The 14,053-nt window shown below is 34.4% G+C and overlaps 1 protein-coding gene across 1 annotated transcript; it reads left to right on the top strand.

Moving 5' to 3' along the window:
- The first annotated feature begins 1,229 nt into the window (after positions 1-1,229).
- Positions 1,230-6,324, top strand: LOC137639863 (small ribosomal subunit protein bS6-like). The gene is made up of 3 exons (XM_068372125.1): positions 1,230-1,378; positions 4,185-4,337; positions 4,814-6,324. The coding sequence occupies exons 1-3, from the start codon at positions 1,285-1,287 to the stop codon at positions 4,912-4,914; spliced, it is 348 nt and encodes a 115-aa protein (XP_068228226.1). The 5' UTR covers positions 1,230-1,284; the 3' UTR covers positions 4,915-6,324.
- Positions 6,325-14,053: the final 7,729 nt, after the last annotated feature.

Raw genomic sequence — 14,053 nt, 5'->3', positions numbered from 1 at the left:
TATTGATTTAGATGGCCATACCAGTATTAACTTATGCATCAGAAACTTGGAGCCTTACCAAAGCCTTAGAACATAAGTTAGTTACAACTCAAAAAGTTTTAGAACGATTAATAATGGGAATAACATTAAGACAAAGAAAAAGGGCAACATAGAATGAGAATGACAGATAATATATGGATTAAAAGAATAACAGAATGGGTAACTAGAGATTGCAAAGGAAGCAGAGGAAGGAAGAGAAGACGACGGATTGACGACCTGAGAAAATTTGCGGGCATAGACTAGCTCAGAGGCGATAAACAGACGCGATTGGTGGGACATGTCCGAGGCCTTTGTCCTGCACTGGGCTAGATACGCCTGATGAATATATATATATATATATATATATATATATATATATATATATATATATATATATATATATATATATATATATATATATATATATATATAAATTGTATTACATCACTAATACAAATCAAATAAGAAGTCCTAATTAATCATCTGTCATTCGGCAAGTTGTTTATCCGAGGCAAGACTACTTCACGAATCACAACCTACGGTAGAAACTTGGTAAGAATGACCACAGGAAAATTTCCGGTTTAGAATAAATTGGAGAATAAAAAAAAGAGAGATGAAGATTACACAAATAATTCGTAGTAAAGACCGATAATAGAAAAAAAACTGCATTCCACCTGTTCGCTTCTTAGAAATCTACGGAAGTGATTCAGTTAACATCCTTAAAATAGGATCAATGAATTGACGAAATTCTGACGTAGTCATTTTTTCTCGATACTTTTTATTTAGGGGAACCATTGTGTGGTAATCATTACCTCGAAGTTCCTTATAAGTTGCATAAAAAATACCTCGGGCTAAAGAGAGAGAGAGAGAGAGAGAGAGAGAGGGAGGGAGAGAGAAAGAGGGGGAGAGAGAGGGGGGGGGGGAAGGAGGGGGTTAACAGGAAGCATCCTATTCCTAGTAATAATGCGTAAGGAGGGATTCTCAAATCCTAAAGCACAAGGTATTGCCAATTCATCCATAAGGTCATTTCGAAATGAAGTACCTATTTCTGCACATGATTGCGACCTCTACAAACAGTCGCATGTGACGTCACAACACCCATCTGTTAATTCATAAACAGATATTTGTCAAGGCCAAGTAAGATGACTAATTGCAATTCGACGTAAAGAGAGAGAGAGAGAGCGGATGGCTGTAAAATACGACATGGCAACTCTTGGCAACGATTCCACCGGGGCAGGCGCGAGGGAATAAAACCGAGCGAACCCAATGCAACAGCCTCAGTCCTGCCGAAGAATCCGTAGATCTTTCATCTGTTTCGAAAGTAGAAAACCTACACACCCTCTACCCACCATGAGTTCCGGTGAGTGTGACTTCTGTCCAAAAGTGTATGAGAAATCGTTAAAGTGATATTTACAAAGTCCCCTTGAATATGTGGTGTTCTGATCTTGGCTGATGAGATGACTGTATTGCAGTGCAAGGAAATTTAAAGAAAGCCAGAACTTATAAGAGTGAACGATTTTCTGGCGTTTGAATATTTTTGGTTTGGTTTATAAATTTGGAAGTATAAAAGTGACCAACGGTTTGTAAAACATGAGGTTTGTTTTTTAAAACCTTCTGAGGAGAGAGAATGAAGTGTTTACTCAAAAGAATTTTTATTTCCTATTCAGAATGAAAGAATGTATGTTGAACAGCTTGTGTGTGAAACAAGAGATGAATGAAAAATTTAACGGATACTATAACCGTGATATTGTCGGATCGCAAAAGCCTTTTCATATGGTAATGCTTTAAATCTAGAAATATTATTCGTTCGGTAAAGTAATAATTGAATATTTTGGAAAATCAATGAATTACAAATACGATGATCCAAGTTTTGCTTGAGATCAAATCAAATCAAATTCATTTATCATAAACTCGTCTTATTGCATCGTATCGGCTTGAAAAAATATCTTTCCCATTTTAAAGTTAAAGAATCATCATATAATTGTTAACCATTTCAAGTTTTAGCAACGTTAAAGTTCAAATCTTGATTTTTTATTCGAAAGTAAGATTTCCATACATTTTATTTAATTAATTAATAATAAATAATGTTGATGTGAAGGAAAAACAAAGTACTATTGTTAAAACTTTAGTTTCAGCGTCTTTCCCGAAAAAAATAAAACCGATATTGGTAATTTTCCACCGAGGAATAACATAATTCTAGTTGCTCATCCAGATCGGGTGAGATAAAAAAAAAGTACGCAGAGACCATTTTGTCCTCTTCATTCTCCATTATTTTCCTGAAAAGTATAATTCCGCAGCGGTACTCTGAAGATTGCTATCTTTGACGCGTTAAGCATCCTACCGGGGCGCAAACAGTAACTGCAGTCTCTCCAAACCAAAGGCGTAGATTCAGTAAATAAGTTTAGCAAAAAATGTTTCCCACCCGGCGTGAAAACCTCCTTATATTTTCCTTCATTCTGTCGTTCATTATACCGAGGTCGTTTCTAATGAAAAGTATAGCTTGCTTGATCTGCATTTGTTTTCATATTAGTCACATTATGTTGATATGATTTATCAAATCAAACCATAACCGGCTAGAGGATGGAATCAAACCACGTGCTTACTAACCTGGGTCCCAGCAGTAAATTCATTTCGCAGCAAAATCCCTAACGAAGAATTAGAAACAAACTGCTGACCAATTATTTGCATATATTTTGTTTTCTAGTACAAATACCTCAATATTAGAGATAATTCCCTTTATTTCAAGGTTTTCATAAGGATTTTTATACCTATTCTGAAAACCACTAGAATTTAAAAGGGAATGCATTGCATCATCTTCCTGTTAAAAATCCACGTGGTACCCGGGATCCGACCAGCATTTTCAATAGGACACTGTTCCAATAATTTGATAACGTTGGGATTCGTGTTGCTGAATAATAAAACCACCTTAAACTACAAAGGGAAAACTTTTAATATAAGTCAGGTCTAAATAAAAAAAAAAAAAAAATTCTTTTACTTTTTTAATTTTTTCGAAGACAAATACGTGCAAAGATTACTCAAAGGCAAGTCAGTTACATGAATTTGCATTTTATACGACTTAGATATATTCCTAATGAATACAGAATTTACATATTTTTTATTCAACTGGAGCATTTGAAGATTTCCTTTTTTTTAATAAGAGAGGCAGAGAAGGAGATCACGCAAGTCATTCTTTGCATATTTATGGAGTAATTTAAAAATTAGGCTTGAAAGAAATGAAATATGACGTTCCTCATGTTCCCTCGTGGAAAAACTGAATAAGAGCTAGGAGGGAGTGGAGTCTGCTGCGGTCATTATAAGAGTGTCGCCTTACTGAACATGAGACCATATTTCACTTAAGAACGACGGATGTGTTGGAGAATGGATAAACGGCTTTCGCATATAGTCACACAATTTTTACGGGTAAAAATAAATATATTAAAGATGGTATCGTTAACTGATAATGTCAAAAGGTTTTGGATGAATATGAAATTGCGAAATTTTTTTTTTAAAACACGAACGTGTTTGATTATCGAAATACAAAAAAAAAAAAAAAATTATAAACAAATTTTCTGCCAGAGAAATATGAAAAAAAAATTATATTTTGGCTATTGTAGCAGAGAGTAGGGACAAAAAAAATTGTGCACAAACAGCAACTACTAAATCACCCTATTTCTTTTATTTCTCTTACCGAAAAGAAGTTTGATTTATAGGTAGTGTCTACTGTAAGCATTCCCATGGTAGATGTGAAACTACGAAGAATTATTTTTTAAAAATTTGGAATAAACATTGATTGCATCATATTCTCCACTTAAATTATTATAAATATAAAGTCTAATTGAATGAATAGTCCAAAACCCCAAAAATAAAGATCAACCGAGGACCAGCTAGTGTGTAAATGGGGTGGGGCCTTTGTATAATAGCGGCCACTTCCTTGAGGTTTACTCTTATTTTATTTTATCAATAAAACTAGATTGTTTTTGCGTTTTGACTTGCGCATTTTAACATTATTGTATTTGGCGATTTGTAAATCTAAATTTCACGTTTTGACTCGGTGTACAGTATTATACAGTATTATTGGCCAATTTGTAATGCAAAATTTCCCGTTTTGACTTGCGTTCTTTATTATGTTTATTTGTTTTCTCATTGTCAATTGTATTCGTTTTCAGAAGCCGCTGAAGTTAAGGCCGTCCCAGAGACCACCCAGAAGGAGGAGGTCGCTGCTGAGACCAAGGAAGAAGTAAAGGAGGCCGCCAAGGAGGAGCCAGAAAAGAAGGCAGAAGAAGCCAAGGAGGAAACCGAGAAGAAGGAAGAAGCCAAAGGTAACTTTCAGTAATTACTGTTCATTTTTAATTGTGTAAAGATTACTACTATTAATTTTATACAATTTTTGACAGTCGATCTGATAAATTACTAACTTTACTTCCTTATTAATTATTGAGAGGATTATGTTCGATTTTTTTCTTTTTTTTTTGTAATTTCTTAAGTCTTAACAAATCTCACCGTTTTCAAAAAAACAAAAGTCCTATTGAAAGTCTTAATAAAGCTCACTGTTTAAAAAAAAAAATGGTTACTATCGAAAGTCTTACCAAATCTTACCGTTTTCGAAAAAAATAAAAATTCCTATTGAAAGTCTTAACATGTCTCACCGTTTTCGAAAATAAGTTTCTATTGAAATTCTTAAAGCTTACCGTGTTAGAAAAAGTTCCTATCTACCCTTTCTTCAAAACTACCTACAAAATACTCTGAAGGATCTCATGCTGAAATGTAACTTGAATCCCTTTGTTTTCCCCTACAGAAGGAGAGGCTGAAGCTAAGAAGGAGGAGGCCCCCAAAGAGGAAGCAAAGGAAGAAGCCCCAGCGAAGGAAGAAGCAAAAGAAGAGAAGAAGGATTCTTAATACTTCCTGTTTCTCCTCACATTTAGCAATAGTGTCTTTCTAGCATCCTAGGTCTTTTCTAGCATCCTAGACCCTCTTTTGGGGATTTTAGGATCATCCTATGAATTCTATAAACTTCTGGAACCTTTGTTAAGGATCATGGATCTTTGTATGATTCTAGGATCCTTCTACTATTCTGCGGATTCTAGGATCGAGGGAAGGGAGGGGAATGTTTTATATATATAAAGTATACGTTTGAACTATGCTCAGTAGTTATAGTGATAAAAGTATGAATGTTGTCGTATTTGGTCAAAAGAAGGTCGAAGCGAAAGGATCGTTCACGCGTTAGCAAAAGATTCGATACCTGTAAATTAATTATTCAAATCTAGTTCGAGTTGGTTTATCCACTGTGATTGATATTAATGTCTTGGTAAATTTGTACTGTGAAGGATTGATATTGACTGCGAGGTTTGTGTGGGTGGGTGTTAAAATGCTAGAAAGTTTGTGTTCCTAGATGCGTAATAAGTCAAAAATGCATTGCCATGCATTTTTTTTAGCAATAAGGATTTTTATAAGCAAACTTGTACAGCTTTTTTTGTGTGACTTCCCGGTATTTTGTTTCGCGAAATATTTACTAAAACTGTGAGTTTTCTCCTCCAGTTTTGTACGGTAGTATCAAATCCCTCCCCTGGTTTTCTTAATATACCAAAATCTTAAGAATAAAATTGTAGTTTAGTAACAGGCACGGGTGGAATTCTGTGAAATTAGTTGAGATTATATTTTTCAAGTTTTAAAACCTAACGTTCACATATTGAATTTGCTATTTGATTTTCCATGAAAAATAAAAAATATAACTTCCACCTGTAAATTCGAGTAAATCAGAAGGTCTCTAATGTATTGATCCAAATCAGCATCTAAAGTATTTTTCCCAATTTGTTCTTCATCTCCTGCCACAGTATTATGTAGAAACACTTTAGTTACGTCGTAGTATATAAAGCACTGCCAATCTTTTTTCTATTTTTGCCGATTTTCCATTGAACATTGTTCTTTTATTTCATTTTACATTAGAAGCTTTAACTGTTAACAGTATTACGAAGAGCTTTTATAGGTATGCCATAACTAAGGAACTTGTTGGCAATGATCTTTTAAGTGTAGTGTCTTGTGCTTTTGGTAAAACTGGAAATTTGTCTTGGCTTTATCACTCGCTGCCACAATATTTTCAATATTGTAACTTGAAAATGATTGTCTTCGTGTATCTTTAGGAAATGCATATATGCTTATTCCACCTTTTAGCTGAATTTGTTTCCAAAGTCTTCCATAATTTATAACATTTAGTTGTAAACTATTAAAACATTTGGAATAATGTTACAACCCACCAAAAAATCTAAAAAACATTTATTGCAAAATCTGGAATAAAATGTATACTAAACACATTGTTTGACTTGATATCCCATTTCCTTGATTTCCATTGTCATAAGGTTGCATGGAGAAATATTTCACTAGTTTCTTTTTTTTTTTTTTTTTTTTTTTTTTTATATAGTTGGATACATAATATATGGTGACTTACAAACTAATAATCCGTACACTAAAAAAGTATGTACATTCATACCTATATAATACAAAAAGATAATTGATAAAATAAGCCATGATGACGCTAACCAATCGTGTCTGGAGAAAATGATTGATATTAAATTCCCCCCTTTATCATTTCTCTATTGCCATATATTCAAGAAATTAAGGCAACATTAAATAAAGTTTGTGGAGAATCTCAATACTTTATACACTTTATTCTAATTTTTATAAGAAATTTTTATATGTTCTTTCTTTAACAACTCATTTATGTGGTTTACCTTACGGCTTCTATAAAATATCCTGACTACAAAGCCGTACTGAAGAATAACTTAAGTCTAGCCTAAATCACGTTTTCTATGATACTCTCATACACACAAGCGCCGTTGTAAAGGCTATGCCTCACCCCAGAACCTGAACCTGAGGAGGACGATCTGAGGCGAAATTTAGAATCGGAAAGCGCGATTGGTTATCGTGATCATTGTATTAATTAACTGGCTTTTATAATACGCTTATATAAAGTATTACTGAATGCTGAATCGATACTATTAGAATTTCATGATGGGTGCATATTCAAAGAGTATGCTAGGAATACCTTCAATGTCTCCTGCAACAGTGGCCGTCTGTGGTATAAGAAAACAAGAGACTTTAATATCGTAAGATAGAGATGGAATTACAATGAAATGTAACAAATTAGCAAATAATTAAATTAAGTATGAGCAATAGTTTTGATTAAGTATGAAAAATAAAGATTATTACGTTGAAATACTTTATTTTTTTTCTTCTTTTTGACCTAGCGTTTCAGCCTCGTTTGAATCACGAATGATATCTCGCATAATGTTGCTAGGGTTATTGTGTAGTGGTTTTACTCAAAGTCGAAAGACTTGGCTTTACTGAGAAGGAATTAAGTGTCTAAACAGAATATGAATGCCACCATTCAAGAAGTGCTACTATTTAAATTAAACTATTGGAAGACTGACCTGTTGGTTGCATCTTCATAAGTTTAAAACACAATTGCTGATGTTTAGAAGTAGAATAATATCACTCCATGCATTTTTGTCAAGAATATAGAGGTCCTAAGATGTCCCTGCCATTAGGAAATTATTTTAATTATGAATATCAGTGATAGCCTGTTCGCCTACCATTCGCATGACAGCAGAATGAGTTTAGGCTGCTTAATGAGGAGGCCATTGCCGTGTCTGGGCACCGCAGTACGTGGGGGGAGGGGGGAGGGGTTGAGCTTGCATGGCTGACATTCTGGTGAGTATCTATTCTGAGGATACTGGAACTGAAACCAACACCTTTACCTTTACAGTCACCTCTCGAGATGTAAGTCTCGCTACAAAAAGTAGATAGTAGTCTGGTAAATTTATTTCTTTCTTTAAGTTCCATGGAAAAATAGATTCATCTATTATAGGGGTGTCTGCCATAGTAGATGATGGAGCGGAAACATACTAAAGTAGGCCTGCATGGTTAGCTACTCAAAAAAAGTTCTGATTTGACCAGAATTTATCCCCACATCCTATTGAATACTACTCTGCTGGTTCATATGAGGTTCGAATGAAGAATAACTTACATTTCTATTTGTATAAGAAAGAAGCAGCTGGCCTTTCATTTTGGAACAAATATAATTTCTATAGGAAAAGACTGAAATCCCCAAATTCTCCTGACACCAGGTTACTGTACTCGCATCATTACATACCCTCTATCAGTCATACCATACAAGTTTACATCTAACAACCTTATGGTTAACTAAGTCAAAGACACTAAAACAAATTGAATAAGTCCGGACTACCGTCTATTGTCTTCCTTTATTTGAATGCTATTTTAAATCTAAAAGGTAATAACAACTTCTTCAATGTTTGTTTGTAAACTAGTTGCCAAAAAGCTACCCATTGGATAGCTTCATTGTTAAGTTTTCTGCAACAATATTAATGAGAGATAGAAATAAAAATCATTATCATCATCTCCTCCGACAACTATTGACGCATAGGGCCTCCGTTAGATTTCGCCAGTTGTCTCTATCTTGAGCTTTCAATTCAATACTTCTCCATTCATCATCTCCTACTTCGCGCTTTATAGTCCTCTGCCATGCATGTAGGCCTGGTCCTTCCAACTCTTCTAGGGCCTTGTGGAGCCCAGCTGAACGTTTGGTGAGCTATTCTCTCTTGGAGAGTGAGAAGAACATGCCCAATACATCTCCATATACCCCTCATCATGATCTCATCCACATATGGCACTCAAGTAATCTCTCTTATAGTTTTATTTATTATCCTGTTCTGTCATTTAACTCACAATATCCTTCTGAGAGCTTTGTTCTCAAATCTACTAAATCTATTGGAGATTGCTTCATTGTCATACCATGACTCATGTCCATGGTGTAACACCGATCTCACTAAATTGATATATAGTCTGATTTTTATATGTAATTTCAGGCGATTTGATTTTCAAATTTTACTTAACCTAGCCATTGTCTGATTTGCTTTTCTTCAATCTTTCACTAAACTCTAATTCTAAAGACCCTGTATTGGAGATCATAGTTCATAAATACTTAAATGATTCAACCTCATTAATCCTTTCTCCTTCCAATGATATTTCATCTTCCATTGCATACTCCGTTCTCATCATCTCTGTCTTTCTTCTATTTATCTTCAGCACAACCTCGTGTGATTTGTCATGCATTCTGGTAAGCGAGCATTGCAAGTACAGTAGTGTTCTGCTAACAAGGACAGCATCATCAGCATACTTTAGGTCTGCTAAATTCCTATCACCAATTCAGCCCAATCCTTCTCCACCATCTCTGACTGTTCTACGAATTACAAAATCCACGAGGAGAATAAACAAAATAGGTGACAACACATTCCCTTAGAGTACTCCGCTGTTCACTGAAAGTGCATTTGATAAGATTCCATTAACATTAACTTTGCACTTTGTGTCGAAATAATAAAAAATATAAGTTATTAATTGCCATTTTTATCTGATCAAAATATTAAAACTGTTACGATATAAATACAAACCATCACCCTTTTAAATAGGAGTACTTCAGCTTCTGCTGACCCGGCTGGAAGAAGAAAATACATCCTGTGTGGTGGAGTAGGATTGTTAAGGAGAAGGGGGGTGATTTATCAGCTAGGAGGTTTTTCCTCCAAGTTAATCAGTTCTCCCACTTACTCTCGGGCTGAGGGTGTCCCCTAATTTTGACACTTGATCCTTTCAGTACACCATTAGGGGAGTAGGAAACTTGGGTGGATATCTCAGATCACGGACAGATAAGAGAAATCCAAGATGGCGTCACAGAGAACTACCATGAAATATCATCAATAACTTACAAACGAAATTAACTATGTTACTGATTTTGGTGGCTAACCCTATGTTTTAAGGGTAACAGAATATATAGAGACCACTTTCAATCTCACACCTTTCTTGGCTATAGAGAAATCTAATATGGCAGCCAAAATGGCTGTCATACCATTTAACTATTTGTAACTTGACAAGAAACTAAGCAACCTCATGGAATTTTGTGCCTATAAACATGTTTTCAGGGTCAAGCGCTACAATCGGACTACTTTCAACTTCATATTTTTTTCTGGAGGAATCCAGTAAGGCTGCCAAAGTGACAAAACATGATATCCCAGTTGATTAGGATGTAAAATTTACTACATCAAAGTAAATTGTTCTTAGTTGTCTGGGGTAAAATATATTCTCCCAATTACACCATCTTGGATTATATAGGACTGAATATCACTAGCTGGGCATTTATAGAAAATGGAGTTTAAGCTCCTTGCATGGGTATGTCCATGTGGCACATTTCTGATAGTCACACTCCACTGCCATGCTATCTGGCAGAGGTTAGTGGTTCCTCAAAACATGGTTCGGTGTAAGATTGCTGGTTGGTGGCAAGTCTGGAATTGTAGTTCCAGCATGTTGGTGATACAATGTGTATCTTAAATGGTCTAGTGCCTTTATTCCATGATTTCCACGAATTAGCACTTGAACTAAGTACTGCTCAGCATTGGAAAAAAAGGTCCATATCACTGGTGGTCTTTTCAAAGTTTCCTAGAAAGGATGTTGTATTAGCTTTAAAACCAGCTGCTTAGGTCCCAAATTTATTGGTCATGTCAACCCCCGGTAATGGCGTGAATCACGGAAAGAACATCACTCATTGGCTGCCCAACTTTATCAGCAATGACATGAATGAGAGACGACTGGCGAAATTTGACGGAGGCCTTTTGCGTCAATAGGCGTAGAAGATGATGATGATGTATATATGTATATCTGTGTGAGCGTCCATTTGGGAGAGGTTGGTAAACCCACACTCTACCTCACAGTATCCAGACGGCTTATGTACCAGAAAGTCAAGTATTTCTTTGTGGTGGTAAATACAATTACTGACAGGACCTAACGTTGCTTAACCTTGCATATTACCAATAGACAGTTTTCAAAAAATAAATAGATAAATAAATAAAAACAACAATAACCATGCTTATCCGTTAATCTCCCTAAAGAGAGACTTTCTGTCCAGAAAATTCTACATCAGATCTTTATATGCCTTCATAAGATCGTCATCAGCAGCTCTGAAAAAAAGTGCAGTTCCCTATCTTGCACCTGCCTGGATATTTCATATTGTTTCATCTCGACAACACCCCATTCTGCAACCGTATTCAAATAAATAATCGTAAGAAAAGTAAATGATACAACCTTTCAATATAGATGATAGAGGTCTTAACTGAAAGAACATGTTTATTGATTTAAATGTGTGAAGAGAAATGAAAATAGAAACTCTCTGGACAAGAAAACTAAGTACGTAACCTAAGAAACTGCTCAAAGAAAACTGATATAATTATATCCATAAAATACAACTTTAAAATCCTACTTTTAGCTTTTATCCCTTACCGATCAATTAATGCCATACTTCATCTTCAACCAAATTAAGTCATGTCTTGATTTATAAAGGTCTAAATATCTAAACACAAAACTCCCATCTATATTGTAATATTTAGATGTATGTATGTATATATAAACATATATATATATATATATATATATATATATATATATATATATATATATTTATATGTGTGTGTGTGTGTGTAAAAATCACGAAAGCTGAAACGTGATGAATATAAAATGTATTATAGCCACAGAAGGAAAAATGAAAAGGCTTGCTTGGCGTTAGTACTTTCGTCCATTAGGAACATCAACTGACTCAAAAAATACACATAAATATACATAGATACTCACACACACACATATATATATATATATATATATATATATATATATATATATATATATATATATATATACAGAAATTATTATTTTCTCTCTCGAAAGAGTAGACCTTTCACGGAGGCTTCCCAATTATTCATCGCAAAGGAGACGGTGTCTATACTTGTGCGGAGGAGCATGGAGGAAGAACTTCGGCTTCTCTGTCAGGAAACCTATCATTAAGAAATAAGCCAAGCCTCTCCTCCTAACTCAAGGAAAGCATTGTTACTCCTCGTTGGGAGGTTTGTTTTAACAGGTTCGTTTTTACGACCGCTCTGGGAGGCTCTGTGCTCCCTCTCAAGGACCCGACAGTTCTTCCGATGGGGAAATTTATGTTCATTTTCTTTTCCGTATGTTGTTGGTATGTGTGTGTTTGTTTTCTTATTTTGTTTGTATATGATTTTGTTAGCTTTGGTACTTGTATCTCCTGTATGATAAAGGGGCAGAGTCTGGAGATATATATATATATATATATATATATATATATATATATATATATATATATATATATATATATATATATTGTATTTTATATATATATATATATATATATATATATATATATATATGTACATATATATATTTATATATATAGATATATGTGTGTGTGCATATGTATATACTGTATACATATATATATATATATATATATATATATATATATATATATATATATATATATATATATATATATGTGTGTGTGTGTGTGTGTGTGTGTGTGTGTATTTCGTTCTGGTCATGCTCAAGGGAGAGAAGTAGTTATACCCTGGTGAGAACGGGTACCTTGAGAGGTACACTTAGAAACTACACTCTCCCACAAATTACCGAAATTGCTGGTTGTATTTAGGGCAGGCGGGGGGGGGGGTGAAAAGGCTTGAATCTGTGTGTGTGGGTGTGCGTACATCTATCTAAATATTCATACGTAATTTTTGACAGCTCGTGTACACTACTGAATAATAACGAGCAACTAAAGAAATAAAATAACGTTCGTTTTGCCAGAGGAGCACAACAGCTGAATTTCTTAGTGGGAAAGAACTAAGTCTTCTGAAAACACGTAAGACAGAGTTAGAAAATTATTTATTGACATACTCTGAAATATATTTTAATGTAATTCATACCATACACTAACCAATGCTAAAATAATAAATAAAGTTGAAAAAGACGACTCTGCTTGAAGGTGATATTGAGGATGAACCAGCAAAAAATCAAATAGAAAACATTTCAAGGTCTCTTGCAAGCCCTTGAGATGAAGGTCGAGCGGGAGTCACTTCTTGAAATGTGCCGTTACAGCAACCTATCATCTCTTGGCGTGCTAGAGAGGCACGAAAGCAATCAACAACTAATGCATGAGACCATTACGAGAAACCTAGAGATCATATATCACGGTCTCTATGATTATAAAAATGCAACCAGGAAATTTAATAAGGATTAAAAAAAAAAATTATCTAAGGCATATGGATTGCAGTATGGTAGATACTAAATATTATTATGTAAATGCAGTATATATCCATGTATTTTCTTTTTTCTAACACCATCTCTCGCTGACCATATTATTATAAACAATAATATTTCTCTTTGATTGAAAAGTGAAATTACAGGTTTGATGTTCGGATACTGATTTTTGCACCATTAAAAAGATAATGGTAGGCTTATATTGAAAACAAGAAAAATAGCCTACTTATGGCAAAACGGATGAAGTTAGGTATAATAAACCTGGGTTGAATTTTTTTCTGCAATTTCCTGAAACATTTTAGCCAATGTAGGTGAAGCGTTATGTTACCAGTGTTTTTCGTTGCTTCTTCTTTGTCGTCTGTTTGGATGTGAGTTGAGAACAGAGATGAATGTTGAGAGTTTGAGACTATTCTGCGACTGCTTACATGATAGAGACAACAAACCGATGATATAAATAGAAAATGTTATGGAGTCCCCAGCGCCTGAAAACAAGAGAAACTATAAGTGTTTACTGCTAACATTAGCAGGCGTTCAGTTTGGAAGATGAGGACACCTTTAAGAGTTTAACAAGACCAAACTAAGCTCAGTTTAAAATGATAATGTATCTAGTTTCCCACTCCATACGTGAGTTTGTTTACAAACACAAAAATGAATACAGATTCCAATTATTTTCTCTACCATATAACAATGAAGTTTTTTGCATACACATCAATTCTAAACTGTTCAAGTTATCAAATCACTACAAATGTAACGCTTTCTTCAGATTTTAACAAATAACAGTGTTGCTTTTGTTTTGATCCTAGCAAAATTGCAGCTTTTTGGCTAACAAATCCAACCTGGTGGACATATAAAACACCTTAGAATTAAAGCA

This window comes from Palaemon carinicauda, chromosome 4 (assembly GCF_036898095.1).
Source record: "Palaemon carinicauda isolate YSFRI2023 chromosome 4, ASM3689809v2, whole genome shotgun sequence".
In the NCBI taxonomy this organism is placed as follows: Eukaryota; Metazoa; Arthropoda; class Malacostraca; order Decapoda; family Palaemonidae; genus Palaemon; species Palaemon carinicauda.
The sequence above is the reverse complement of the archived record's forward strand: the minus strand, read 5'-3'. Positions and strand labels throughout refer to the sequence as shown.